Below are 27837 nucleotides of genomic sequence, written 5' to 3' on the forward strand. Positions count from 1 at the left end.
CTGTCAAGGTGTTTGTGTCACGTTTTGGATGAGTAACTAGTTTTAATTAAGGCCATCAAGAAAGGCTTCAGGGAAGAGGTGATGTTTGAAGCTGGCTCTTAAAGGATGAGAATGTTGACAGGGGTACAGGAATGACATTTGAGGCAGATGTTGCATAGACACAGAGGCTTTAACAACATTTGCTTGGCAAGTTTGAGGAAAGCAGATGGTTAGTTGTCTAGAATATAGAGGGAAGGTCGGGGGTGGGAGAGGTGAAAGGTTTCAGAACCCACTCCAAATGGACGGCGCTAGCATCTATCTATGCCCTTCTCCTCTTTCCAATGCCAGATGAGAAGTGCCCTCTATCCTGTTCATTTCTAATATGTCCATTTCCAGTGATACTATTAGTGACAATAATAACCACTGCCATTTATGGAGCTTACTCTACGCCAGGATGAAAAAAAACAGAGATTCAGCAGCTTTCATGTACTTGTGCAGGTTTAGAGAGCTAGAAAGTGGTGAAGCTAGAATTTGAGTCCAACTCACATGACTCCAAATTTACACACATAATGACACTATAGCCCTCTCAGATCAGCTCTCTCTCTTTACAGCATAATATGGTATCCTTAGACTATAACCTCTGAGTGAGGTATCTGAAAACGTCTACCATTAATAATTCTTTAGAGGATACTTTGATGCCTTAAATTGAGGCAATATGAAAAAAAAGAAGATTATTGTTCATCTTGAGTGAATACCATGAGACCCTGGGTACCAAGACTGTCTGAATGGGCTGCTTCTGTCTTCTGACCTCCCCAGGGTTAGGGGATCCCTGCCAGCCAGGGTCCTGGGCGTGAAAAGTATATCATGCTTTTTCTCCACCCACAGGCATGCATGCGTCATTCGTGGTCAAGTGATGACATCAGATGGGACCCCGCTGGTTGGCGTGAACATCAGTTTTGCCAATAATCCTCTCTTCGGATACACAATCAGCAGGCAAGATGGCAGGTAGGAGACCTTTTGTGGACCAGGGTTAGTGAAGGCCCTGCTTTCATGGTCTTGCCTCATAGCTGCTGCAGCATGACAGTGTGGAAAGAGGTTGGGACTTGGGTTCAGTGCACCTGAATTCAGATGCCCAGCTCGCAACTTACTAGCTGTGTGACCTTGTATCTTGCTCTGGCCTAAGTCCCTTTGGCTATAAATTAAGCCGTTTCTTCTCACTTGGTTCTTAGAATAAGCAACAGGGTACCTTATACATATGATCCTGCCTCATGGCTTATGACATAAAACACTGTCATATGGACTACCTTCTACAGACCAGACAGCTCCAGAAATCTTAGCATTCCTGCTGTGTCGTTTCCATCTATGATGACCTAGGTCAGTGGAAGCCACTGGGTTATGACAGAACTCTGACTTTTGGATCCCTATGAGAACTATCAGTAGAATGAAGTAACATTTTTTAAATCACTTTAGCTCTTCCATTTGCTAGCTCTGTGTTCCTGGACAAATCTCCTCACCTCTCTGGGCATCAGCTTCATCTATTAAATGGTCCTAACACTATCTCACAAATTGGTTGTAAGGATTAGATTCTATGATGGCCGAAGAAACACTTGGAACATAGTAGGTGTTTAACAAATTTTACCTCCATGTCTCACTCTGGTTCATTGCTGTATTTCCAGAGTCTGGCACACAGTAAGTGTGTGGTAAGTATTACCTGTTTATTAAATCACAAAGTATTAAATGATGAAAAGATAATGATTCTAGTACAAGCAATGAGAATATTTTGGAGAAAAGAGGAGGAGGAGGAGGAAAGTGGAATATTTAGGCTGTCAGTGGTGACAAGTCCTCTATTTTTAATAAAATCAGGTAGTGGCAGTCCATCTGGCTAAGTGTGAGCCCATAAGGTTGATTTTCACTCTGTGTTGGAAATTATGCTCCAGCCTGATTGATTTTAGCACCTCTTTAATCCAATATCAGATGTGAACATGTCCCGGCCGAGGTGATAATGAAGTAGAAGCTCATCTGTTTATAGACATGTGCGCCTCTTAGACAGGGTTGGCAAGTTTGGCATGGGAGCCCTCCCCCCTCCTCTCACTCCTTGTGAATGGGAAGGGGCCCAGCTGGCAGCCAGTCCCCAGGGGAATGTGTCCAGGCCAGACCACTGCTCCTCGCCCTGCCCTGCCCATGCTCCATCCCGGGAAGCACTTCTGCAGACGTCCACTACAGCATGGAGGAACCTCCCTCCCCACGCTCTGTCTGTACTACCTTCCAGTTTGAGGCTGCCTGCTTTATGGAAGTGGCAGCTGTGAGCTTCCTAGGCAACAGGTATTCTGCCTACATTATTACCTGCTGTGAAACAGTCATCAAAAAGGAGCCATAGGGACTGCTCTTTTTTTGCCACAAAACTTGTCCGTCATTCATGTGACTTGACAAATCATCATTCATTTGCCCTGCTATGCTTAGTTAGGGTGGTCCATAAAACACACCAAAGTCACATGAGTTTTGTGGCCCTTGGGGAAAGCCCACTCTAGCACCTCCAGGCTTTGATTCTTCCTGTCTGCGCTGATCCTGAAATCTCTACTGCCCCTTGAGAGCACGGAGTTCCTGGAAGGTAAGTATCAGCCGTGTTTCCCAAATCAGCCAGCTAAATTACATCATAGTAGCCAGAATTGCTGCAGCTTAGAAATTGAGTTTCAGAATAATTGTTACCAATGCATTATGGGGCTAATCATCATTCTAAATGATCTCTAGTTATTTATTCAGGACACCATTTTTTTAAGCAATGACCCAGTACTTATTAGGCATTTCCAGGGACTGCAGAGAAGACCCTGCCCTCAAAAAGCTCATGATCTAGTGGAGAGAAGAAACATGGGCTGTCAAGGTGTTTGTGTCACGTTTTGGATGAGTAACTAGTTTTAATTAAGGCCATCAAGAAAGGCTTCAGGGAAGAGGTGATGTTTGAAGCTGGCTCTTAAAGGATGAGAATGTTGACAGGGGTACAGGAATGACATTTGAGGCAGATGTTGCATAGACACAGAGGCTTTAACAACATTTGCTTGGCAAGTTTGAGGAAAGCAGATGGTTAGTTGTCTAGAATATAGAGGGAAGGTCGGGGGTGGGAGAGGTGAAAGGTTTCAGAACCCACTCCAAATGGACGGCGCTAGCATCTATGCCCTTCTCCTCTTTCCAATGCCAGATGAGAAGTGCCCTCTATCCTGTTCATTTCTAATATGTCCATTTCCAGTGATACTATTAGTGACAATAATAACCACTGCCATTTATGGAGCTTACTCTACGCCAGGATGAAAAAACAGAGATTCAGCAGCTTTCATGTACTTGTGCAGGTTTAGAGAGCTAGAAAGTGGTGAAGCTAGAATTTGAGTCCAACTCACATGACTCCAAATGTACACACATAATGACACTATAGCCCTCTCAGATCAGCTCTCTCTCTTTACAGCATAATATGGTATCCTTAGACTATAACCTCTGAGTGAGGTATCTGAAAACGTCTACCATTAATAATTCTTTAGAGTATACTTTGATGCCTTAAATTGAGGCAATATGAAAAAAAAGAAGATTATTGTTCATCTTGAGTGAATACCATGAGACCCTGGGTACCAAGACTGTCTGAATGGGCTGCTTCTGTCTTCTGACCTCCCCAGGGTTAGGGGATCCCTGCCAGCCAGGGTCCTGGGCGTGAAAAGTATATCATGCTTTTTCTCCACCCACAGGCATGCATGCGTCATTCGTGGTCAAGTGATGACATCAGATGGGACCCCGCTGGTTGGCGTGAACATCAGTTTTGCCAATAATCCTCTCTTCGGATACACAATCAGCAGGCAAGATGGCAGGTAGGAGACCTTTTGTGGACCAGGGTTAGTGAAGGCCCTGCTTTCATGGTCTTGCCTCATAGCTGCTGCAGCATGACAGTGTGGAAAGAGGTTGGGACTTGGGTTCAGTGCACCTGAATTCAGATGCCCAGCTCGCAACTTACTAGCTGTGTGACCTTGTATCTTGCTCTGGCCTAAGTCCCTTTGGCTATAAATTAAGCCGTTTCTTCTCACTTGGTTCTTAGAATAAGCAACAGGGTACCTTATACATATGATCCTGCCTCATGGCTTATGACATAAAACACTGTCATATGGACTACCTTCTACAGACCAGACAGCTCCAGAAATCTTAGCATTCCTGCTGTGTCGTTTCCATCTATGATGACCTAGGTCAGTGGAAGCCACTGGGTTATGACAGAACTCTGACTTTTGGATCCCTATGAGAACTATCAGTAGAATGAAGTAACATTTTTTAAATCACTTTAGCTCTTCCATTTGCTAGCTCTGTGTTCCTGGACAAATCTCCTCACCTCTCTGGGCATCAGCTTCATCTATTAAATGGTCCTAACACTATCTCACAAATTGGTTGTAAGGATTAGATTCTATGATGGCCGAAGAAACACTTGGAACATAGTAGGTGTTTAACAAATTTTACCTCCATGTCTCACTCTGGTTCATTGCTGTATTTCCAGAGTCTGGCACACAGTAAGTGTGTGGTAAGTATTACCTGTTTATTAAATCACAAAGTATTAAATGATGAAAAGATAATGATTCTAGTACAAGCAATGAGAATATTTTGGAGAAAAGAGGAGGAGGAGGAGGAAAGTGGAATATTTAGGCTGTCAGTGGTGACAAGTCCTCTATTTTTAATAAAATCAGGTAGTGGCAGTCCATCTGGCTAAGTGTGAGCCCATAAGGTTGATTTTCACTCTGTGTTGGAAATTATGCTCCAGCCTGATTGATTTTAGCACCTCTTTAATCCAATATCAGATGTGAACATGTCCCGGCCGAGGTGATAATGAAGTAGAAGCTCATCTGTTTATAGACATGTGCGCCTCTTAGACAGGGTTGGCAAGTTTGGCATGGGAGCCCTCCCCCCTCCTCTCACTCCTTGTGAATGGGAAGGGGCCCAGCTGGCAGCCAGTCCCCAGGGGTAATGTGTCCAGGCCAGACCACTGCTCCTCGCCCTGCCCTGCCCATGCTCCATCCCGGGAAGCACTTCTGCAGACGTCCACTACAGCATGGAGGAACCTCCCTCCCCACGCTCTGTCTGTACTACCTTCCAGTTTGAGGCTGCCTGCTTTATGGAAGTGGCAGCTGTGAGCTTCCTAGGCAACAGGTATTCTGCCTACATTATTACCTGCTGTGAAACAGTCATCAAAAAGGAGCCATAGGGACTGCTCTTTTTTTGCCACAAAACTTGTCCGTCATTCATGTGACTTGACAAATCATCATTCATTTGCCCTGCTATGCTTAGTTAGGGTGGTCCATAAAACACACCAAAGTCACATGAGTTTTGTGGCCCTTGGGGAAAGCCCACTCTAGCACCTCCAGGCTTTGATTCTTCCTGTCTGCGCTGATCCTGAAATCTCTACTGCCCCTTGAGAGCACGGAGTTCCTGGAAGGTAAGTATCAGCCGTGTTTCCCAAATCAGCCAGCTAAATTACATCACAGTAGCCAGAATTGCTGCAGCTTAGAAATTGAGTTTCAGAATAATTGTTACCAATGCATTATGGGGCTTAAATTTTCTTCCCAATGTAGACACTGCCACTGCATAATGTATGGGAAAGTCATTAATCTCTAAGTGTCTGAAAATCCCTGTTTGTTATAAGTGATTGGGTAGCATCTGTCTGACTCTTCCCTGACTCACCTTCTTTCTACATCTCAGACCCCAAGAGGAACTGTAAAGCTAGAAATATAGTTGGAGATGACAGTATACATATACAGGTCCAGAGATTGTGCCTAACTCATCTTTATATACCTCACTTTCCCAGCAGGTCCCAGGATACTCGCATTGGTCCAGCTCCCCCCACCCTCCCCTCCCACCCCCCGCACACACAGACACATACACGTGCAGCACTAAAATGCCAGACCTCAAGACTTAACAAGGACTCATAAACAGAAAGCAGTGGCAGAGAAGTTAGCCAAAGAGATCATTAAAAAGATGGAAAACAGAAGTTATGAAGAAAAATTTCAAAATAGCAGGCGAGAAAAGCAGTTCAGGCCCATTGAATTGAAAAATGGGAATATACAGAGCATGATGCCTAGGGAATGTGGCCCTGGTTTTTCATATCTATTATCCCATCGAATTAATAACTCTGCCAAGTAATTATGATCATCAACTTCATTTTACATGAGGAGATTGAGGCTCAGACAGGTGACGCAACTCATCCATGCAGGAAGTAACAGTGCTTGGACTGGCCCTAAACTGCTTGGGCTTCGTATGAGAACTAAGGGTCAGATTTGTATCCACGTCCACAACAAGGTTTCCCTCCAGATGAGCAGGCCAGGCTCTTAGCAAGAACCAATTATATGCAGCTCTTGGCAGGGCCAGCAGCCCCCAGCTTGCTCACTGCCATGAGAGTATGTCTTTTCAGTTTGTCCTCACTCCCTCCTCACACTCATCCTCTCATGAAGGCAGCTGATGTGTTGGGCCAAAATTCTGTTTGATGGTTTAAGATATCCTGTCAAAGTACAGATGCTATTCAGTTCTGTGACAGAAAAGTTATTCTCTGGGTGTTCCCTCAAACCATAGATATTCTCCTGGAGAGCCAAAACTTGAACTATTACTTTAAATACTTTCCCTGGTGTTTCTCTCTCATTGCTTATCAAAAGATGGTAGTGCCCACCATGTGGGTGAAAAGCTTCTGCAAAGAACAGAAGAGTCAGGCTTGGGAGCTTAGGAACCTGAATCTGGGGGCACCATCTACCAAGAGCAACATTTGGCACTAACGATAGTTCAATGCAAAATCCTTGCAGCTTCTAGAGGAGGGAAAAGTAAGCTGGAACAATGAGCCCGATCCCACAAGGTGTGTTTACCAGGGATAAAGGCAAAGTCCTGCACTGGGGTCTCCAAAACCCACTGCATAGGTCAACATCAGGCTGACTTACAATAACAGCCAAAGTAAGAAGGAATTTACGGTGTTTAGTGGATAGTCAGTTCCAAAGACATTTGTAGTGTCACTCATGCGTTTATTCTGTAAATTATAGCCATCAAGTACCAGGCTAGGTTCCAGAAGAAATGAGAGGAATCCGTGTCCCTGCTCCAGAGAGCTAAATGTGTGCTTCCAGCGTAATGTGATGTCGGCTCTAGGAAGTAGTGCACATGGTGCAGTGGTAACCCAGGGGAGGGAACTAGAATTCTGACTGGATAAGAGGTTAGCAGGAGCTCTCCAACCAAAAAAAAAAAAAAGCCAGATGAGGACAGGCCTTGAAAAGGCATCCTAAAAGTAATAGTTAAAAGGACTTTGTCCAAAGAGACATCACAGCCAGGAGGTGGCAAATGGACAGAATCACTATCTCCAAGTGCTGAAGGACCGTCAGAGGCAGAAGGAAAAGATTAGTTTGAAGTCACCCCAGCATGTAAAAGTTGGCCTAGGATTAAAAAGGAGAGGGACTCCAGCTCAGTTCCAAAAAACTGAAACCGTCCTAACAGTTAAGACTAACCAGAGATGGAACAATCGTCCTGTGTGTATAGCAAGCTCATCACTGGAAGTGCACGAGTAGGACCCCAATGGCCCCTTGATGGGGATTCCACAGAAGTGACATCAGATTGGTAAAGGACAACCAATAAAGGCTGAGTAAGCAGCTCTCAGGGACACTGTCATGGAGCTCTCATTACAGCTAAGAGGTTGAGACTCAGTCTTTTGGTTCTACTTCTAATATACTATGATTCCAATCATGTCCATCTCTAAATTGCTTAGCTAGTTTGTAATTCCAAAGGCCTATGTTGATAAATCTGTCATAATCAGAGCTAAAATTTCTGTAGAGTCATAGAATCTTAGTGACTTAAGAAGAGTCCATTTGAACCTTTACATTTTATAGATGGGAACATTGAGAATCAGAGAGGCTCAGTGTCTTACCCAGGATCACACAGTAGTTCGTGGCAGAGGCAGGACTAGGCCTAGAGTTCCTAATGCCAAGACGGAGCTCGTTTCACTTTATTCTGCTGACTTTTCACTGAGCTTCAGCTCCAAAAGCCCTTCAGAACCAGAAGCACCACAGCAGAGGCTCATCGGCTGTCCTAGCAAATGGCTCTCCATCGCAGTGGTTATTAATTTGGCTTTGGCAAATTCTCTACGAGGAATCATCTTCAAAAGAAAATAATGCTTTCTGGAATCTCTCTATTTCTGTTTGTGGCTGCAGTGAAGTCTCTTAGATTTTAGAGTTTCCTTGACAAGTGCTCAGACACTTTGGGGTAATTTTTTCTCCTTTCTGTCTCTCTTTCTCCTCCTTTGCTCTTCCCCCACCTCCTCATCATCTCCTTTCCTGCCCCTGCCTCTCCTCTCCTTCTCAACCCTCCCCTCCCTAACAGCTTTGACTTGGTCACCAATGGCGGCATCTCCATCATCCTGCGATTCGAGAGGGCACCTTTCATCACACAGGAGCACACCCTCTGGCTGCCTTGGGATCGTTTCTTTGTTATGGAAACCATCATCATGCGACATGAGGAGAATGAGATTCCCAGCTGTGACCTGAGCAACTTCGCCCGCCCCAACCCTGTCGTGTCTCCTTCCCCGCTGACGTCCTTCGCCAGCTCCTGTGCAGAGAAAGGCCCCATCGTTCCAGAAATTCAGGTACCCAGCTTTCTTAACTGACTTTCTCCATGCCTTTGTTTCATTTGGGGAGTGCAAGAGGATCTCAGACAGCGGGAAGAGAGACCTCATCAGCCCCACATGCAGAATCCAGCTGCCTGGCACCCTACCCTTCAGCATATAACAAATCCCTATTCCTCATCCCTTCTGCCATCCAGTTCACGCCTACTTTCCTTTCCCCTAAGCTCCAGTGTCCCCCCACACTCTCATTATTTTGTTAAAATATTTGTGATTATAGGTTCTACCAAGAAGAGTGAAACAGAAGGTCCCAAATAGTGAGCATCATGATAAAGATTAAATGAGAAAGTGTATATGAATTGCTTAGTACAACTTCTGGCACCTAATAAATGCTCAATAAAGTTTAGCCATTATTATTATTAAGATTGTTTATCATGTACTGCCTTCATGCCAATTAAGGATTGCTTTGGCCCAAATCTATACATGCAAATGCTTTATTTGATTATCATTAAAAGAAAGTAATGTGGAAAGGTGTATTTTAATCTGAGAGAAATCAAGATGGATTCTTTGCCTAAAAAGCTATGCAGATTTGAATTGCTTCCACTACTCCAGCCCAGTTTCTTCTGGCAGAAATAGGGAAAAGGAGAGATTGTAGTGCAAGGAAGAAGCCCCAGAGGTCCTGCCTGCCTAATGGGAACACTGGCATGTGCATGTTAATGGATTGCCTATGCTGATGTAGCAGAGCATTTTTACATTTTTGTGTGTATATTTCATGCCTGGCTGAGCAAACACATCTCTCTCCATGTGCCCTATTGAGTGGCTTCAGACGCTAGGCCACAAAAAGGAAATACAACCATTTTGAAATTCTCATTGCACCCCCAGATTGAAAGCTCACGCTTATTCAGAGATTCAGCACTTGTCTCCTGTCTCAACTACCAGGCAGACTTTTCTTGCTAAATGGTTGTCAGTGGAGACTGAGCTAGCTGGAAAGAAGTAATCTGTTACTCAAGCCTGGTTCAGCTCCAGCTAGACATTTTCCTAGGAGCAAGAACTTTGAAACGAGTGAGGTTAAAGGTCCCACCCTCTTTATAGGACTCCCTGGGCTGGGTGTCCCCAAGCCCAGCTGGGTCACAAACTTTGCTTATGATCAGACTGATGAAATACATGAAAACATACTTGGGTTTTCCCAGGCCTGTCATTGGCTAGCCTTTGCAAGTACTGGGAGATATATATTTTAAAGGGTATATTAAAGAGGTAAATATTTATGAGAGCATCAGGATGACACTTGAACCCTGCCTGTGATACACCGGGATATAGAGCCTGCTTTGCCTAGAATTTATAAGCTGAAATTTAGGAAGATTGCTTTGGTTTAGGCCCAATTCCTAAAATTTTGTGTGTTCAGAAGAATGAGGTGGGAGTGAGAGCTCACACCCACATATGAAATGGACAGAAAGGAAAAAGCTTTCTCTGTGAAGGCCAAGTTCTTCTGTGAACAGAAAGTAGAATAACCATTGTCGTTTTAATGGATATGTTAGCCACAATTGATTTAATGTCCTCCTCTTGAAACAGCGCCCAGAGCATCAAGCTGATAAAATTTCTCTGCTTTTGCCATGTTCCAGAAAATCCTGGCATTAATTTCAACTTTCCGTCTTGGAACTGAGCCCATTGCACCCAGTAGAACCACTCCGTTCATCTAGAACAGCACTGGAGCATGGAAACTCCATGCAACCAATTCAGTCTCTTTCTACGGACAAGCTGGGGGTGGGAGCGCATTAGCTGCAGGTCCTTGGCAGGCTGTGCTCTCAACCCCGCATAATTGTTTGGGCAACATCTATGGTCTCTGTTTGTTTTCCTGAAAAAGAAAGCCATTTGAAACAGATCATACTTTAGGAAAGTTTTGAGAGAGAAACAATCCTTGCAGCTGTCCACATTAGTCTGAGGGAACTTTCTTCATAGTTGCCCCTACTTCCAGCAACACTACCACCAACAGCACCACCCACCCCACTTAGTAACATTTACTGAGTCTTCACTATGTGCTGGGCACTTCGTATGTGTGACCTTATTTAATCTTCATGCTGATCCAGTGAGGAAACAGATTACGAGGTTCCATGAATTTTCTAGGATGACACAGCTAATGAATGAGAGGCGGCACTGTAAGTATTTTACACACACTATTTTACGTGTTCCTTTCACTATGCAATGAGCTGAGCATTGTCACCCCTGTTGAATGGAGGAGGAACTTGAGGCTCAGTGAGGCAGGGCTGTCAGTGAAAGAGTTGGCCCTGGAAACCAGGCTTTCTGATATTTCCTTCCCTCCTCCCTACCTCCCTTTTACCCCTTTCTTCCTTTCCACCTCCTCCTCCTACTCCTCTTCATATTCTGCTTTCTCCTCTTCTTTCTTCACTCCTAATTCCTGCCCCTCCTCTCCCCTTCTCCCCTTTTTCCCTTGCTGCTTCCTCCTTCGCCTCTGAACACCCAGAATACATGGGGCTGTGGCCATCTCCCTCCCACCGGTTATTCCATGACCATCACTTGCTGTGATCTGTCTCTCTAGGCATTACAAGAGGAAATCGCTATCTCTGGCTGCAAGATGAAGCTGAACTACCTGAGCAGCCGTACACCGGGCTATAAATCTGTCCTGAGGATCAGCCTGACCCATCCTACCATCCCTTTCAATCTCATGAAGGTCCACCTAATGGTGGCAGTTGAGGGCCGCCTCTTCAGGAAGTGGTTTGCTGCGGCCCCAGACTTGTCCTACTATTTCATCTGGGATAAGACAGATGTCTACAACCAGAAGGTGTTTGGGCTGTCAGAAGCCTTCGGTGAGTCTCCCAGCCATCGGACTCAGCATGGTCCTCACAGAGACAATAGCACTCGGAGGAGAGGGGAGGTGACAGGGCTATCTCTCCACCTTGCTTGTTTCTATTCTTCCTCCCTCTTCTCAGAAGTACCTAAGGCTTAGTTGGCCTGCAGGGCCTTTCAGTGACCATCCCTGACCTAAAAGAATGTACTCAAAGACCTAAATGTAGAAAACTTGACCATTAAAAAAGGTATTACAAAACCAAAAAGGCCCCTTGACAAGACACCATGGTGGTATGTGATGGGCTGAAAGAGATTTTGTGCCACCAAGATAGAGCTGTTTGGATATTGCCCTGGCTCCCACAGCCATTGGACTTGAATTTACCCATTACAAATATGAGTGTCTAGAGCTCCTGGGTTTCTCTAGTTTTATTGAAGTACAGGAGCTAAGATTCTTCCTTCATCAGAAAGCCTTTCTGGCCTCTTTACCTTATTTCTAATCAGAGAGGTTGTCTCTTTGTTATTGTTATGGCTATCTTTTTTTCAGATGAAGCGGAAGGTGACTATAGCCTCCCCTGGAATCCCAGTTTTACCCAGACCTTGGGCTTCTGAGGCTGGCTATGCTCATTTCAGCTTCCGGATGAGAGCAGGCTCCCAGGGTTGTTTCAGAGCTGGACTATTAGCAGCTCCAACCCATGAAGGTCTAATCCCCCATGCACTACTATGCTCATTAATAAAAATTTGATAAATGGTCAAAAAGTAGAAATAGTCGTACGTGTTCCTATAAACAAATACAGCTACTTGTTAAAATTTACATTTTTTTATGTATGAATTTTTTAACACAGATATCATACTGTATATAACCAGTCTTTTCAACTTAGCATTATTCCATACGCATTTTCCATGACACCCCGTGGTCTTCATAACCATAATTTCCAGTAGTGCATAATATTCCTCAAGTAGATACACTTTGGTTTGCTCAACCTCTAGCCCTTTCTGAACCTTTAGATTACTTCCAGTTTTCCACTATTAAAAATAATGCTGCAGTGAAGACTTTTGTGCCTAAAGTATTTCCCATGCTAAAGATTATTTCCCTGGAATCGATTCACCTGGGTCCTTTTTTAAAAAATTCAGTACCTTCGTTTAACTTTTCCTAATAACGTACCATCACTCTTCAAAAAAAAAGGATATTCAGGCTTGGCATCCCTGTGTTTGTATTGCACATAGATCTGGTTCCACTAAGAAATAGGATCCTTTTTCCTTTCCTACAAAAGACAGAGACAACAAAGAAGAGGCTTTGCTCACCTATACATTCCATGCCTTTTGTTGTCTGCAGTTTCCGTGGGTTATGAGTACGAATCCTGCCCTGATCTGATCCTGTGGGAAAAAAGAACAGCAATGCTGCAGGGCTATGAAATTGATGCTTCCAAGCTGGGAGGATGGAGCCTGGACAAGCATCATGCCCTCAACATCCAAAGTGGTGAGTGGATTAATAGAATCCCCAGAGCCAGGTCATGGGTGTGACCCTTGTCTCATATCCTTTGTGCCTTGCGAGACCAAAAAAATACAACAAACAAACAAACAAAAATGCACACTGCAGATTCCATAGGCTCGTATGCAGTCAGTCAGTCTGAAAGATTAGTCAACAAATGTTCCTTGGAAACCTACTCTTGCTTGTCACTGCTAGACCCTGAGGATGCAGAATTAAAAGGCCTCAAGAATTTGGTCAGAAACAAACACTTTCCAGGCAATTTCCATTCTGTGCCATGGACAGTGCCATCATAGAGGAAAGCAGGGGACACTGTGGGGCATAGATGAGGAGCACCTCACTCAATTTCTTGGTTCAGCAAGGTGTGTCTTTGGAGAGAACTAAACTGAGTCTCAGAGGGTCTAAAGGAGTAGCCCTGTATCACAAGTAGGGAGAACATTCCAAGCAGAGGGCACAGTATGTGCCAAAGCACTGAAGCCTAAAAGAAGAGTAACTGGAGAGAAGGTTCCTTGTGGTTTGAGCAAAGGGTGAAACGGAGGGAATAGCAAAAGCCAAAGCTGGGGGCTTGAGCAGCTGGAGCCCAGGGTAAGATTAGAACTTTCAACTTCATTCAGAAGGAAATGTCAAGCCTCTAAAGGTTTAAAGCATGCCGGAGACACAATCAGATCTGTATTTGTTAGATAGCTCACTCTTTGTTCTGGGATGATATTGGATATCTCCTGCCTAACCTATAGATGCAGTGAATGCCTATCAAAGCCTCAACATGCTTTTGGGGGCGGGGGGGACGGGGGGCGGTGAAATTGACAAGCTAGTTCTACAATTAATGATAGAATAAATATTTGGAATCAGCTAAGGCAGTTTTTTAAAATAAGAATACAAAGAGGCACTCTCCAGATATTAAGCTGTCTTAGAAAAACTAAAACTGTGTGGTGCTGGCACAGGAACAGATAATTAGATTCCATGGGACAGGACGAGGACTTCAGACACTGACCTATGAGTAGTAATTAGAACTAGGTTTGGCCATGAACATCAGAAAAGCCAAAATAACAGGATTGCAAACTTATTAAAAATTTGTTTCTCACTCACCTGAAAGTCTTGAGCTAGATCACCCAGGGCTGGTTTAATGCCCTGCAGGGTCAGAGGTCAAGGCTCCTTTCTTCTCGTTGCTCTACTCAAGCCTCCATCCTCAAGGTCATGGTCCAAGGTGACCACTTCAGCTCCAAGCCTCACATCTCCTTTCCAGCCAGCAAGGAGGAAAGGACTAAGAGCAAGCCCCTTCCATTGTAAGGACACCTCCCAGCAACACAAGTGCTGCTTCTATTGCCACACCATTGACTGGGACTTCATCACCTGCTGAGTAGAGCTGCACACAGGGTGGAGATTATAGTCAGTTCCAGATGGTCCTGTGCCCAACTAAACATCAGGGTTTCTATAACTATGGAGTAAGGATGGGGGATAGTGTGGAGATCCATGGATACCTACAAGTTTCTGCTGCACACCATGTACATTGGAACTTGGTATACAATAGAGGTGGCATCACGTTACAGTGGAGGATGGGTAGGTGTTTTAGAGATTGATACTTGGAAAACTGGCTCAATACATGGAGAAAAAATTAAGTTCATATTGTCTACAAAATAAACAAAATAAAGTTTGATAAACATCCAAATTTAAAAGATAATATTTTAAAATTAATAGAAGAAAATATAGGAGAATATCTTTTTGATCTCAAAGGATTCACTAAAACCCAAAAAGCACAAACATTCGAGTAGAAAAATGATCGATTAGACTACATAAAAATGGAAGATATCTGTTTCTAATAAAGGCCAAAGCTAATAGATGACAGCCTGGGAAAATATGCTCATGACCATGAAAACCAAAACTCACTCAGGCATCAGCTGGTAAGGGTGAAGAGTCCAATCTGGTGGCCGTGACAATATACAGGAGATAAAGGATGATCTGGGCCTGAAAAGAAACTATTAGATATGGGACGAAGTTTATGAGTTATTGAGGTCAATCCCTTCATTTTGCTGGTGGGAAAACAGGTCCAAGGATACTAAAGCAGTGAAGAGATCTCTGCAAGATCTGGGATCAGCCCATTAGCAACAAAACCAGGTAAAAACTGGGGTCTCCTTGGTGAGAAGAGACTGAGTTTCCCTTATGCATTTCTATAAATATCGGTACTTACTCTGTGTCAGGTTCTGACTCTAACACTGGGGATATAGAAAAGGGAGAAGACACAGCCCCCACCTTGAAATAGTATCAGTCTAAAGAGAGAAAAACAGGCAAGTGCAATAAAGAATTCATGTGTAGTAGAGACTTGGACTAGGTCCATGAGATGTGTGCCATCTATTTGAGAGGCAGTGGAACTGAATGGTTGAGAGCCCAAACTCAGGAAACTTCCAGTATCATCTGTGTAACCTCAGGTAAGCCACCTAGCCTGTTCCCCTGTTATCTTACAGAGTTGTCGTGAGGATTCAATCAATAAATCAATATGGCCTGTTCAGGCTCCTCTGGGTTTCATTCTGGAGGTGAAGCAGCCTTGGGAGATGAGTGTAGAAATGGTAGGTAGGGATCTTGCACTGCTTGTGAAACTTAGGCCACTCCGTGGTCAGCCACAGAAGAGAGCCTCACCCTGCTCCATAGGTGGTTCTGTTCTGTGCTTGTTGCAGGCATCCTGCACAAAGGGAATGGGGAGAACCAGTTCGTGTCTCAGCAGCCCCCTGTCATCGGGAGTATCATGGGCAATGGACGCCGGAGGAGCATCTCCTGTCCCAGCTGCAATGGCCTTGCTGACGGCAACAAGCTCTTGGCCCCTGTGGCCCTGACATGTGGCTCTGATGGGAGCCTCTATGTCGGAGATTTCAACTACATCCGAAGAATCTTCCCATCTGGGAATGTCACCAACATCCTGGAGCTGAGGTGTGTATGGTGATGCCTTCCTCACAGTTCTTAACAATGTCCCTTTGCCATTAGGATTACCTGGCATTTCCCACTGGATCCCGAGAAAGGGGCAGGACAGAGCCTCACCTGTCAGACTCAGAGACTTTTCACTTCCCATCTCAGAGGCTAAACTTTTCACTTCCCTGCTGGGGACTCTGGGGAAGCAAGTGCTGCTTTTTACAGGGCACCACAATGAAGACAAACCACTCTTGGGACAGAGAGGTGCTAACCTTGCATCCAGGTGATGTAGAAGGCTGCTAGCAACCAAGAATTAGACTCCTTGGAAGCCCTTGAATCTTCTCTCTGCCTCCTAGCACCAACCTGATTTCACTTAGTTACATGAGTCTTTTTTATAAGGACAAGGATAGCTTAATGGCCAAGGTCCCATGCCAGTGTTACCGAGATCGGCCCTGTTACTTAACACTCATCAGGTTTAGGAGTTCTCTTCAGCTGCCTAATACCGAGATAAGACCTCCAGGCTAAAATCAGGCAGCATCTCTCTGCCCCTAAGGTGCTGCCAAGCCAGCCGAGTCGATCTCTTCTTTTCCTCCATCCCAACAATGAGCAGTAGAGCACAGCCACACTTACAGCTCAGGGAAGGGCCTGATGTGTTGGACTTTCTCTATGCCTGCCTAAACCACATCTCTTTAGAACAACAATACTGTGGGCTCTTTGGTCACAGAGAAGTTGTGGTTAGACATAGAGAAGCCCTGCTCTCCTTTTTTAGGAGAAATTATACCAAGTTTTTCACAACTGCTTTCTTCTGGGCTGGGGTCCATATGAGTGGGACAGGCCCTTCAGCTGGAACACCTTCCTCCAAAGTGGCCAGGGGAAAAGGAAACTCATTTTTGTGAGGCCCTTGCTCTTTACCCAGTATAAGAGTTCTGCGAGATAATGATTACTAATGCCCATGACAAACAAGAAAAAGGAGAGTTAGAGAAGTTGAAGAACTTGCCCAAGGTCTAGCTTCTAGAATGGTGGACCCAAAACCAGAAGGCCATCATGTAGCTCTTCCTCATCAAAGAATTGTCAGTTGACCCAATGAGGACCACTTTGGCTTAATGCCTTATTAAGTTATTCCCTGGAGGTGAGTGCCTGCTGAGAATCTCACTCTGCAGTGCATATGTGAACAGAGGGGAAAGCTTGCTGGCCAACAGACAGCCATCACAGCCCCCAAGAGGAGACCGTTAGTACTTGCCCACACGCACAGGGACAAGTGAAGGAGAAGGTCTTTGGACACGAAAAGATTGAGAAACTCTCATTCTGTGTAGTCATAGGAAATCAGATATCGGGCTGAATGAGAACCAAGCCACTGATGGAACATTCTCTGTCTTTCTTCTCTCTGTTATGAGTTTGACTGACAAAGACATTTGTCAAGGAAGAAGGAACCCTTGAGGATATTTGCTCCAGTTAGCTTCTCATATTGTCTTTCTATCTCCTATACTGTGAGGAAAAGAGCTGTGGCCTAAGGGATCAGCCCACCTTGGCAGAGAAGCTGTGCAGCTTGGGGCAAGACAGTAATCCTCTCTGGGCCTCCATTTTCACATCTTTAAAGTAAGAGAGCCCATTTTCCTTGTCTTCCTCCCACCATTTTGGGGAGATTATGGAAGACAGCAGGTAAGGAAGGGAGGAGTAAATGAAATTTAGAAAGAAAAATAAATTTATCAATATATCGTCATCTTTATATATTTTCTTCCAGTCTTTTTTTTTGTCCCCAGGTCTGTTTCTCTGTGTTAGCCTCTCCCTTCTAATCATAGTGTATCTCCAATTCTGTATTATATTATGAAGAGGACCATAGTGGGCTACGCACGTTTTGATAACTCTTTGTAAGACAGCGGGCACAGACAGAGACACAGCATGTGTCTGTCTGGCCAGGGAGTTTATTGTTTCAACTTCTTTCTTAGCCCTGGTGAAAGCAACACCATGTGTCAACCTTGTCCTCTTTCCTGAAGTCAGCAGTAGTGGTACAGGTGAAACCATGCCTCTTCTGTGATATGTAGCTGCTTGTAAGTGAGCTCACCGACAAGCAATATCCACTATAAAATATATCAGTGTCATAGCTGCTAAGTCTTTATTTATTATAGTATTGTATGGTACCATTGCTGTCAAGTTTTCAGGCTGCTAATAATGCTTCTAACCCTGCTGCTAACACCTCATTCTTTCTTCTATTCCCTGCTCTCCTGTCTTCTGTCAGAAATAAAGATTTCAGACATAGGTAAGCCAACCAGTGGAGAATTTCCTGTCTCTCCTCTGCCTTGTTGCATGTTGTGTGGTAAGATGCATGTGTCAATTTCAGAAGGCTCAATGGCAAATGAATCCTCTGTGGCTGGAACTGATTGGAGGTAATCAGTTACAATGAAAGGACGTCATTAATAATGGTGGGTACGTGTGAGAGCCTGAACTCCTTTATTCTCTAGCAAAGTGCAGCAGTTTATTTGGTAGTCTGTGAACATGACAGACTGAAGTAATAAGGAATAATTTTAATGTTGGCATAGTAATGTGAACGCCACAGTCTGCTTATCCTTAGAATAAAGGAGAACATCATCCTAACTGTGTTGAGTGACTATGGTGGTCACAGTGGGAAGTCCTGAGAACATCTCGATCAAGAGAAGAAACTAGAAGAAGACAGGTTTCAGATTTGCACTTCTGTGGGCATTCTAGGTACCTCGACTTTAGTGGCTGGGATGGCAGGTGACCCCACCAGACAGTTTGCCAACAAGAACAAAGTGGGGTAGGATTTCCAGACCCTACAGACCACACAAAGAGAGCAATACCCCTTGTCATGTAGGCTCACAGTGACACTACAGCAGACAGAAGTGAACCTCATTGGATACACCAAGAGAAATGTCTGCCTGTCAGCGTCACCTGTTACTGTGGCACTTATTTGACTCCTGGGTAACAGTCTCTTTAGAGTCTCCCAGCCTCACACACTTTTGGATTACTTGAAAGTTGCCTTACGCAGATGGAGCTTTGGTTTGCACTGCTACAGAGGTGCTCTCAGTCACCTACATGTGGCTCAGATCAAAGTGGCATATGAAGTGGATGCTAAGTTGTGATAAAAGAAAGTCTTAAGATGATAGGCGGTAGATGACCCAAAATCCAATAATAATATCAATATCTACATGATTAGATATAGTATTCAGGTAACAATCATATATACTAAGATCATAATAATAGTTAACATGTACAGAGCATTAATGTGTAGCAGAGAGGGAGTTAAGTGGTTTACACGGTTTATATAACAGTTTACCCCCTATGAAGGAGGTACTCATGATACATCCAATTCACAGTTGAGAAAACTGAAGCTCCCCATTTGTGTGACTTAGAAAAGATTACTTCATCTATCTGAGCTTTAGTTCCTAACTTGAGGTTCATAAAATCTCCCTTAGAGGTTGTTATAAGGGTTACAGAGGATATTTGTAAAGTATCTAGCATTGTGCCAGGCACAGAAAGGAGCTCCAGAAGTGGTGATGGTGGTGGCGGTGGTGGTGGTGGTGATGTAGTATTATCATCATCTTTATAAGAATTATATGATGTCTTCATCTTTCCCAAAAAGGAATTCAGTCCTCTTACTATCAAAGACACATGCATTAAAGTAAATTAAATAGAATTTAGGAACAAAAGAAAAACAGAGGAAACAGAGATATGTAATCATATATCGAATTAGACTCTGAACTTCCTGGCAGACAGAATAAACAGGGAAACAAATATTTCTATGGTCTGCATTATCGGAAATGGGAAAATATGCCCACTTCTCCGAGGAGGAATATTTTTTTTCTGATACTGAAATCTAAAAGATTTTCAGTGAGCTTCGTATAGATGATACTGAACTATGCGTTGATATGTGCCCTCAAGTTCAGTATATTTCATGTGAAGTATATTTCAGTGAAGATCATGATGAACACCTAGCACTGAACATTAAAAATGTCCATCAGTGGTGATAACTGCCTGGGTCACAGCCAGGATACCGGGGGACCTAGCTGGGAAGAGTCAGGATGTCAGGGTGCTTGTCCAGCTTTGCTGTGCATTCATCATGTGACCTCGGGCTGGTCACCTTGCTTTTCTGGTTTTTAATCTTGCCATCTGTAAATTGAGAGAGTTATGGTTTCGGCGCCTGTTGTTTCTGACGTTTAGTGATCTTTTGCTACAGCTATGGTATGATTTCAAAGCCAGTTTCTTGCTTTCTCTCAATTCATTGTTTTCTCAGGTGCTAAAAACTATTTCTAAAGTGACCAAAGTAGGAGAGGAAAAGGAATTCTTTTCTGCCTTTCAGTTTTCTGAATTTAATCCAGAATAAGGAGGCCTGGGTTCCAGCTCTGATTTTAACTGGTACCTAGACATTGGCAAATCCCTTCCTTTCTCTGGGCCTTCGTGTCCCCATCAGTGAATGTCAGAAGTGGATAATGAAATTCTAAAATTTTGTCCTCTTCGTTAGCACTTACTGTTTCAGCTGTTCCCAGGAATAGCTTTTTGTTCAGGCTGGTGCTCTTAGGCTGTGTGTGTGTACTCCTCAGAGCAGTCTCATCTCTGCCTTTGGCCTTTTTGGCCTCGACGCTGAGCACGCTCAGTCCAGGGACCACTAATCCTTTGGGCATCTTCCTCTGTGGACCCCTTCAGGGAATAAGGATCCTCATCTCTTCCCAGATCTCTTCCCCAGGGTCATAGAGGAATATTTGAAGCCTGTTGCTCAGAAGTACATTTGAACTCAGTCTAGATCAATCACAGCTATACATATTATGTTAATTCTAGCAGAGCCCTTAACTGCCCCAGGAAATAGGTTGGACAGGGCAATGTTAAGTCTACCATACCTGTCTTTTCCATTATGTAGCAACATAAATTTTCTGGAGGTTTCTCAAAGTGACCAGCTACCATTTATTGGGCATTTTTTTAAATTAAGTTTCTTTGGTAACATTGGTTAATACAATTATGTAATTTTCAGGTGTACATTATAATTTGACATCTGTATATTCTATTGTGTGTTTACCATCCAAAGTCCAGTTTCCTTCAGCTACAATATATTTGATCCCCTTTACCCACTTTACCCTCCCATTTTTATTTTTTAATGAACAAGTACTATGCTCAAGATTTGCATTCTTTATACAATTTTGTCCCCAAAATACCCATTTGAAGTAGATGTGATTATCCCCATTTCTCAGATGAAAAAACTGAGGCTCAGAGTAATGAAGCAATTTGCCCAAAGTCGCCTACCAAGTGGGCAGTAGAACTGGTATTTGCACCCATGTCTGTGTGGCTCTCATACTTGAGCTCTTCCCATTGGTTCCAAGATCCAGTAAATCAGGTTCTGCTAGGGCTGCCACCAGATGTGGTCAAGGGACGCTCCTTTGCACAAGGTAGACCTTACTCTGAGGCAAAGGGAGAATTCTCACTCAGAAGCAGAGACTAGATCACCTTTCATCCCAAGAAACTCCTGGGCTCGCAGCTCCTGCTAGGAAATTCCCTAGAAAGAGGGCAGAGTGAGGCTTGACTTTAGCTCATTAACTTCAGTAATGATACCCTTATAGTCTCTTAAGATTTTATGTAACCAAGGTTATGTTTAAGAAAATAGAAAAGAATGTGGGCCTTAGGCAGACTCTGGAAACAGAGCTGTGACCTTACTCTGTGCGCAGCCCTGCTCAGGATCAGAACTGGGTCAGACACACGTCTGCCACAGAACTGGGCCAAGGGTCCCAGCCGTAGGCCATCGTCTATCCTATGCATTTATGGTTGGCAGAGTCTTCTAAGGCCTTGTTACCTGAAGTGCAGTCAAGTAACACTGGCATCCTCTGAGAACTCGTTAGAAATACAGACTGGAGGCAGCAACACCCCGGAACTGCTGAACTGAAATCCTCATTTTAACAAAATCTCCAGGTGATTCATATGGACATTAAAGTTTGAGAAGCACTGGCCTAAGGCCATGGTTTACAAATCTGTCTGTGCCTCAGAGTCACCTGGAGAGATCTTAAAGATACAGATGCCCAGACCCTTCAGATGTTATGCGTGAGGCTTTTTTGAAAGCTTTCCAGGTGAATCTGAAGTGTAGCCATGTTTGTGAGCCATCACTCTAAGATCCTTAGCCGTGGGTATTTTCTGCATGTTCTCCCAGGGAGGCAGATGGTCACTTACTCACTGATTCATAAATTCAGCAGACCTTTCTGGAGCATTTCCTCTGCCCTGGCCCAGGTCTAAGCACCAGGGACTCGAAGCCAGTCCCTACCCTTGAGGAGTTCAAGATGTCATGGAGGAGACAGGCTACCAAACAGAAACATGTCTTAAGGTGCTAGAGGTAGGAAAAGTACAATCTGCTGAGAGTCTAGTGAGAATACAGCAAAGAAGTGGCCAATTCTATCAGTGAGGGTAAGGGGAGCCTAGGAATCAAGGAATGGCATTACAGATGAGGTGATGCTTGAGCTCAGTTTCAAGATATGAGCAGGTACACTGGTGGCAGTGGAGCTTCCTGGACCCTGAGAAGCAGTGTAGAGAAGTAAGAAGAACACTGACTTTGGAGTCAAGTAGATCAGAGTTGAAAATCCATCCTAATACTTAGCAGTTTCTGACCCTGGTCAAGTCACTTCGCCTCTCTCAGTCTTAGTTTTCTGAAATACTTTGGAAAAAAAAAAAAAGCACCTGCCTTATATGGCGGTTGTGAGGAACATGAGATCATGAGTGTAAAATGCTAGCACAGTGTCCAGAAAGGAATAGGCACCCAGAGATGGTAGAGAATGCTTCTCTTCTCATGACAGTCGTCTCTGCAGCTGTGCTCCACAGACAGGTGGCACTGCTCCCAGCAGAGGACCGGGTGCTGTTCCCAGTGCAGGTGGCATGAGGAAGAAGTGAGCTCTGCCAAGTGGAAAGGGCTGTTGAGATGGATAATTTCATTTGATCCTAATGACAAGCCTCTGAGCAAAGCAGAGCAGGGACTTAATCATTTGACAGCTAAAGGACCTACAGCTTGAATGATTTAGGTGACTTTCTCAAATTAGAATTCACATCTAAACCACCACAGACCTCAAATTTGTCCTTGGGCACAAACGATAGGGCCACAGCATTTATAAACTCTGGAACGATCCTGCCAATGCGGCCCTGTTCTGGAATTCACCAATCTGAGAAGCTCCACATGAGTGGCACTTCTCTGGGGCAGTGCAAAAAGACATGAGCCAGAAACGCAGGGGGCTAATCTAAGTGGACAGGGCCCCTCATCTTACTCCCTCAGGACCCATTTTTCTGCCAAGGTGGATAGCACCAGTTTATCATGAGTAATGCACAAAGGAATGAAATAATCACCTCCACCTCACAGCTATCATCAGGAAAGCAGAAAGATCAAGGCTGCCCTAGCGTTACAGAGTGGGATCTAAGGTCACTGCATTTTATCTAGCCAGCACCAGTGTCATCGGAAAAGATTAAATCTGTGCCACGTTATAGGGTAAGTCACAGGAGTCATTTCGGGATAAACAGGACAGCTCCCCTGTTACCACCACCCCCAAAAGAGAAGTAAAAGAAAAACTCAGGAATTTGATTGAAAATACCACTTAAATGAACTAAAAATGGTGATGCCATTTACTTAATGCAAGTGGTTGCTATGAGCTAGAAGGCACCAAGCTGATCACTGGAAATACAAAAATAAATAAAAGCCTGTCTCTTCAAGTATTGACTGTAGGATTTGGGAAACAGACACATAAATAAATAGCCACAGCATTATGTTAAGTGTCCTGTAATCCAGATATGAACAGATATGAATCTCAGTGCACAGAGAAGAAAGGTCCGGGAAGGTTTGACCAGAAAGGGTGCCATTTGAGCTGACCCCTGAAGAGTGAGTAGCAGGTCAGCAGACTGAAAAGGGAAGGGGAAGGGATCTCCCATGGGGCAGGAACAGCAGATATAAAAACACATGAAGGCACGTTGAGGGACAAGTTGTCAGTATTGCTGGAGTGCAGGAGGTCTGTGAGAAAATGTCGGGAAGAAGGCTGGGAAGATGGAGCAGCAGCAGAGCATTGTGGGCCTTGTGTGCTGCTAGGCTGGGAGTTCTGAACTTAGCCTATAAATAATGGGCAGTCCTAGAAGGAAAAGTATTGAGGTGACATGTTGGTATTTGGGTTAGGTGGTAGAGAATAGCTTGGGGAGGACCCAGGCTACAGGCGGAGAGACCTGCCCTTTATTCAAGAAAAAGGTGATAGGACAGTAGTGTTAGGGCTGGAGAGGCAAGACGGTTGGAGGAAATCATGACATCTTAGTCAAATTCAAGAAGAGGAAACGAAGGAAGGAAAGCCTTGTTAGAAGCTGCCAGTCCCCAAGACACTGTCCAAAGCGAGGGATGGTTATGATGACAGACAGTCAAGGCCAGATTAACACCTTTAGACACCTTGACACTAAAAAGATTAAGGTGCCCCAATCTTCACACGTAATTAAAAAAAAAACCACCAATCTGTAAAAAATTTCTTCTTTTAAAGACCCAAAACTTACATGCCTGATAAAATATGAAATAACTTCTTTCTAGACTTTTCTAACCCCCTTACTTGCATCCCAAGGGGATGTTCAGCGCCCCTACTCTGTGGGTGCTCTAGGCATTGCTCACTCTTCCCCGCTTCCCTTAACATAGTATGTCCCACTGTCCAGTGAAAATGGCCAGTGACGGGCCATCCAGCCTGAACAGAGAGATTCCTTTGAACCAGAAGACTTTCCAGAGACTTGGAATAATGGGCTGTCAATATGAGATGCAGTTTAAGGACCTGGGAAATATCAGGCCATGCACAGGAGCTGAGAACAGCTTCCCAGGAGTTATGACTCCAACTCCAATGTGGCCTAGACTTGGAAGAAATTATAAATCAGTATCGTGCGATAACAGAATCCAAGCTTAATAAGCGGCACCTACTCTGAAGTCCTCTCTGAGTACGGAAACAGACATAATGACCAGTAATTAAAACACCAGTTAATGGAGTACCTACAAGGTGCTGTGTATCATGCTGAACTTTTGTCTTATACTATTTTATGTAATTTTTCCAATACACCAACAAGGTAGCTATTAACATCTCCATTTTGCAGATAAAGAAAACTGGAAGCTCAGGAGGCCAAGTAATTTCCTTAAGTCTCAGAACCTGGAAATGACAGAGCTAGACTTAGAACCCAGACTGGTCTGATTCCAAAGCCTGTGCATTTTTCCTACCCTCTGCCTAGAGACAGGGCCTTGTCTCCGTAATGCCTCTGTACAGTCGTGGTCTGACTTCACTTACCTCTGTTAGCATAGCCTTGTCTTTATAACAGTTTTCCAGAAATAGAACCATCATCAGCACTGCTCTGGTGTTTTATTTTTTCTTGGATGTTGCTACAAATTACAAACTAATCGTGCAATTCATTTGTATCTGACTGCAAGTGGGAGAATACTGGGCTCCTGATAAGTGTAACACGAGTGTCAGCTGAAGACGGTGCTGATGCCGGCAGTGTGTCAGATTTGGCCAGGGTCTTATCAGTCAGTCCCAAGCAGGGTTGTGGCTGCTATAAAAACTCTGTGAGAGAAGAGCTTGTGAGTCAAACTCTAAAAGTGTTCTCTGAAGTCAACCACTTTCATGGTTCTGGCTTGGATTTACAGGCTACGTATGGTAAGCCTCATTGATAATCCTTTTAAGAAAACACATACTGAGCACCTGATGTGGCACTGGGCTGGGCATCACAATCATTGGCATTGATGGTTGAATGGAAGGGAGAGTTAGACCAACCACTGCGGCCAGAAAAATTGGGGAACTGTCACCCAAAATGTGGACATCATTTCCATAAGACACTTGGGCTTGGATTTAAGTTGTATATATCTCTGGCTACCTGATAGGAAAAAAGAAAGTGCTCTCCAATGGGCATGTCCTTGTTTTCCAGTCACAGTCCAGCACATAAGTACTACCTGACCACGGACCCTATGAGTGGGGCCATCTTCCTCTCTGACACCAACAGCCGGCGGGTCTTTAAGATCAAGTCCACCGTGGTGGTGAAGGACCTCGTCAAGAACTCTGAGGTGGTTGCGGGGACAGGTGACCAGTGCCTCCCCTTTGATGACACTCGTTGTGGGGATGGCGGGAAGGCCACAGAAGCCACACTTACCAACCCCAGGGGTAAGGCCTTTTTTCTAAACACTTTAAGTGACATTTATTGGGGTGCTTTCCATTTTCAAAAGAAATACATGTTTATCGTTGCAAAAATTTTTGGAAATTACCAAGAACTCTATGGAGGAAAGTTAAAATTGTCATGGTTCCCCCTGCCGGAAATTCCCAGTTAACATTTCCTGTCTTTCCTATTAGTCTTTTTTCTAAGTGCTGTGTGCATGCAATACTCACCAAAAACAAATAAAATGAGATCGCATTAATAAACAAGTTGTTTTAATAACCTCCTTTTTCTCCTAACCGATAAATAATGAACGTGTCTCTATGTCATTAGTCTTCTGTGTACTCGTTTTTAATGGCTATATAGTATTCCATCAAATGGATCTCCCGTCATTTATTTATCAGTGTCCTTCTGTCTCTCATGTTATTGTTTTATAAAATCATCTCTGCACATGTTCATGTGCCATAGAATGGGTTAACTGTTTTAATTTTGAGTCCTGCAAAAAGTTAGGCCTCTTCATACCCATAATCACAATTTTTCATTCACTTAGCAAATATTTACTGAGTATGCAGTGCACTGTGGTTGCAAAGATAAGTTCATTATGGCAGAAGGTATGACTTGAATGTGAATCACTCTGATATGGGAGAGAAGGAGAAGTGCTTCCTGAGATGCCAGAAGAAAGAACCGTGCATGGGAGTCCAGAGCTGAGAGAGGCCCCTGTGCCTAGCAGAGTAGGAGGGCTTTTTGGAGAAGCCATCATTTACAACAAATATCCATCATTCACCCTAAAGCCAGTGACCTATAGTGTATAAGCCTCAGAGTCCTTGTTGATAAAATAGAGGTAACAACACCTTCTGTGTCCACTTCCTAGGATCATTCTGAAGGTCAACATGAATATATTTCATGTGATACCTTATAAAAATTGCCATTGTATTACTAAATAGTGCCAGATTTCAAATTAAATAGGGCCTGGTTTCAAATCAAAGCAGTTAGATGCTAATGAAATGAGGCAGTCCTATATTCAAATTCAGACATTGCCACCAAATAGCTGTGCAACTTTGGGTGAGTTGCTTAACTTCTCTGAGCCTTATTTCCCTCATCTGTGAAATAGAGATATACTATACAGTTGAAGTACACATTAAATATTATCAGAAATATAAATGCTTAGTACTATGGTACCGGGCACATGATAAACATCCCATAAATGGTGATTCCTATTATTATTATATTGTATTATATCACATCACATCGTATCATATATTATATCATATCATTTATCTCTACCATGTACCTGGAGTAGTCAGGTGGTAACTCTGTGAGGTAAATAGTATGACATGTGTGGTTAATCGCCCTCCTAATTATGATTTCCTAATACTAAGAGAGTAGGCTGGAGTGGAAAGAACACTGAGCTTGCACTTAGAGATTCTGCATTATGGTTTATCTCTGCCACTCTCTGGCTTTGTGACCTCCTCCTCTGGGGCTCAGTGTTCCCACTGGTAAATGAGCAGATTGGGCTAAATTATTCCTGTGACCCCTTCCAGTTGCAACTTTCTACCCTCTTAGAATTAACCCATTTTTTTTCTGAGGATCTTTACTCCTTCCAGGTCTTTCTTAGTTACCCTACACACTCTCCCCTCACACACGCATGCACAAACACACACACACATATGTAGTAGCAGTGAATGTGCCCAAACGCCTGATAGAAATGACAAGGGTGCCATAATACCCAGACACTTTGTAGCAGGGAGGAGAAAAGATGTTCATCTATTTAGCACAACAAAAGGAGAAAAAATGATGTAATTAATCAGGGGACAGATCACTTCCATTAGCCTGTGCAGCCAACTTTGTAAACAAGAAACTCGATTGTTCATGAAGCACTCATCAGTCCTAGCAGATGGAAGAGAAAGACAGCATAGCCTGGCAGACAAGAAAACTCCTGTCTTGGTACTTA

The 27837-nt window shown here is 43.9% G+C and overlaps 1 protein-coding gene across 1 annotated transcript in view; it reads left to right on the plus strand.

Moving 5' to 3' along the window:
* TENM4 (teneurin transmembrane protein 4) overlaps window positions 1-27837 on the plus strand; it is a 375350-nt gene that overhangs the window by 301764 nt on the left and 45749 nt on the right. Inside the window, exons 14-19 of the mRNA XM_023535518.1 lie at window positions 865-984; window positions 8341-8602; window positions 11133-11400; window positions 12714-12857; window positions 15536-15785; window positions 25665-25897. Of these exons, the coding sequence (XP_023391286.1) occupies window positions 865-984; window positions 8341-8602; window positions 11133-11400; window positions 12714-12857; window positions 15536-15785; window positions 25665-25897 (1277 nt within the window). The remainder of the gene's footprint in view (window positions 1-864; window positions 985-8340; window positions 8603-11132; window positions 11401-12713; window positions 12858-15535; window positions 15786-25664; window positions 25898-27837) is intronic.

Source organism: Pteropus vampyrus, unplaced genomic scaffold, assembly GCF_000151845.1.
Source record: "Pteropus vampyrus isolate Shadow unplaced genomic scaffold, Pvam_2.0 Scaffold141, whole genome shotgun sequence".
NCBI lineage: Eukaryota > Metazoa > Chordata > Mammalia > Chiroptera > Pteropodidae > Pteropus > Pteropus vampyrus.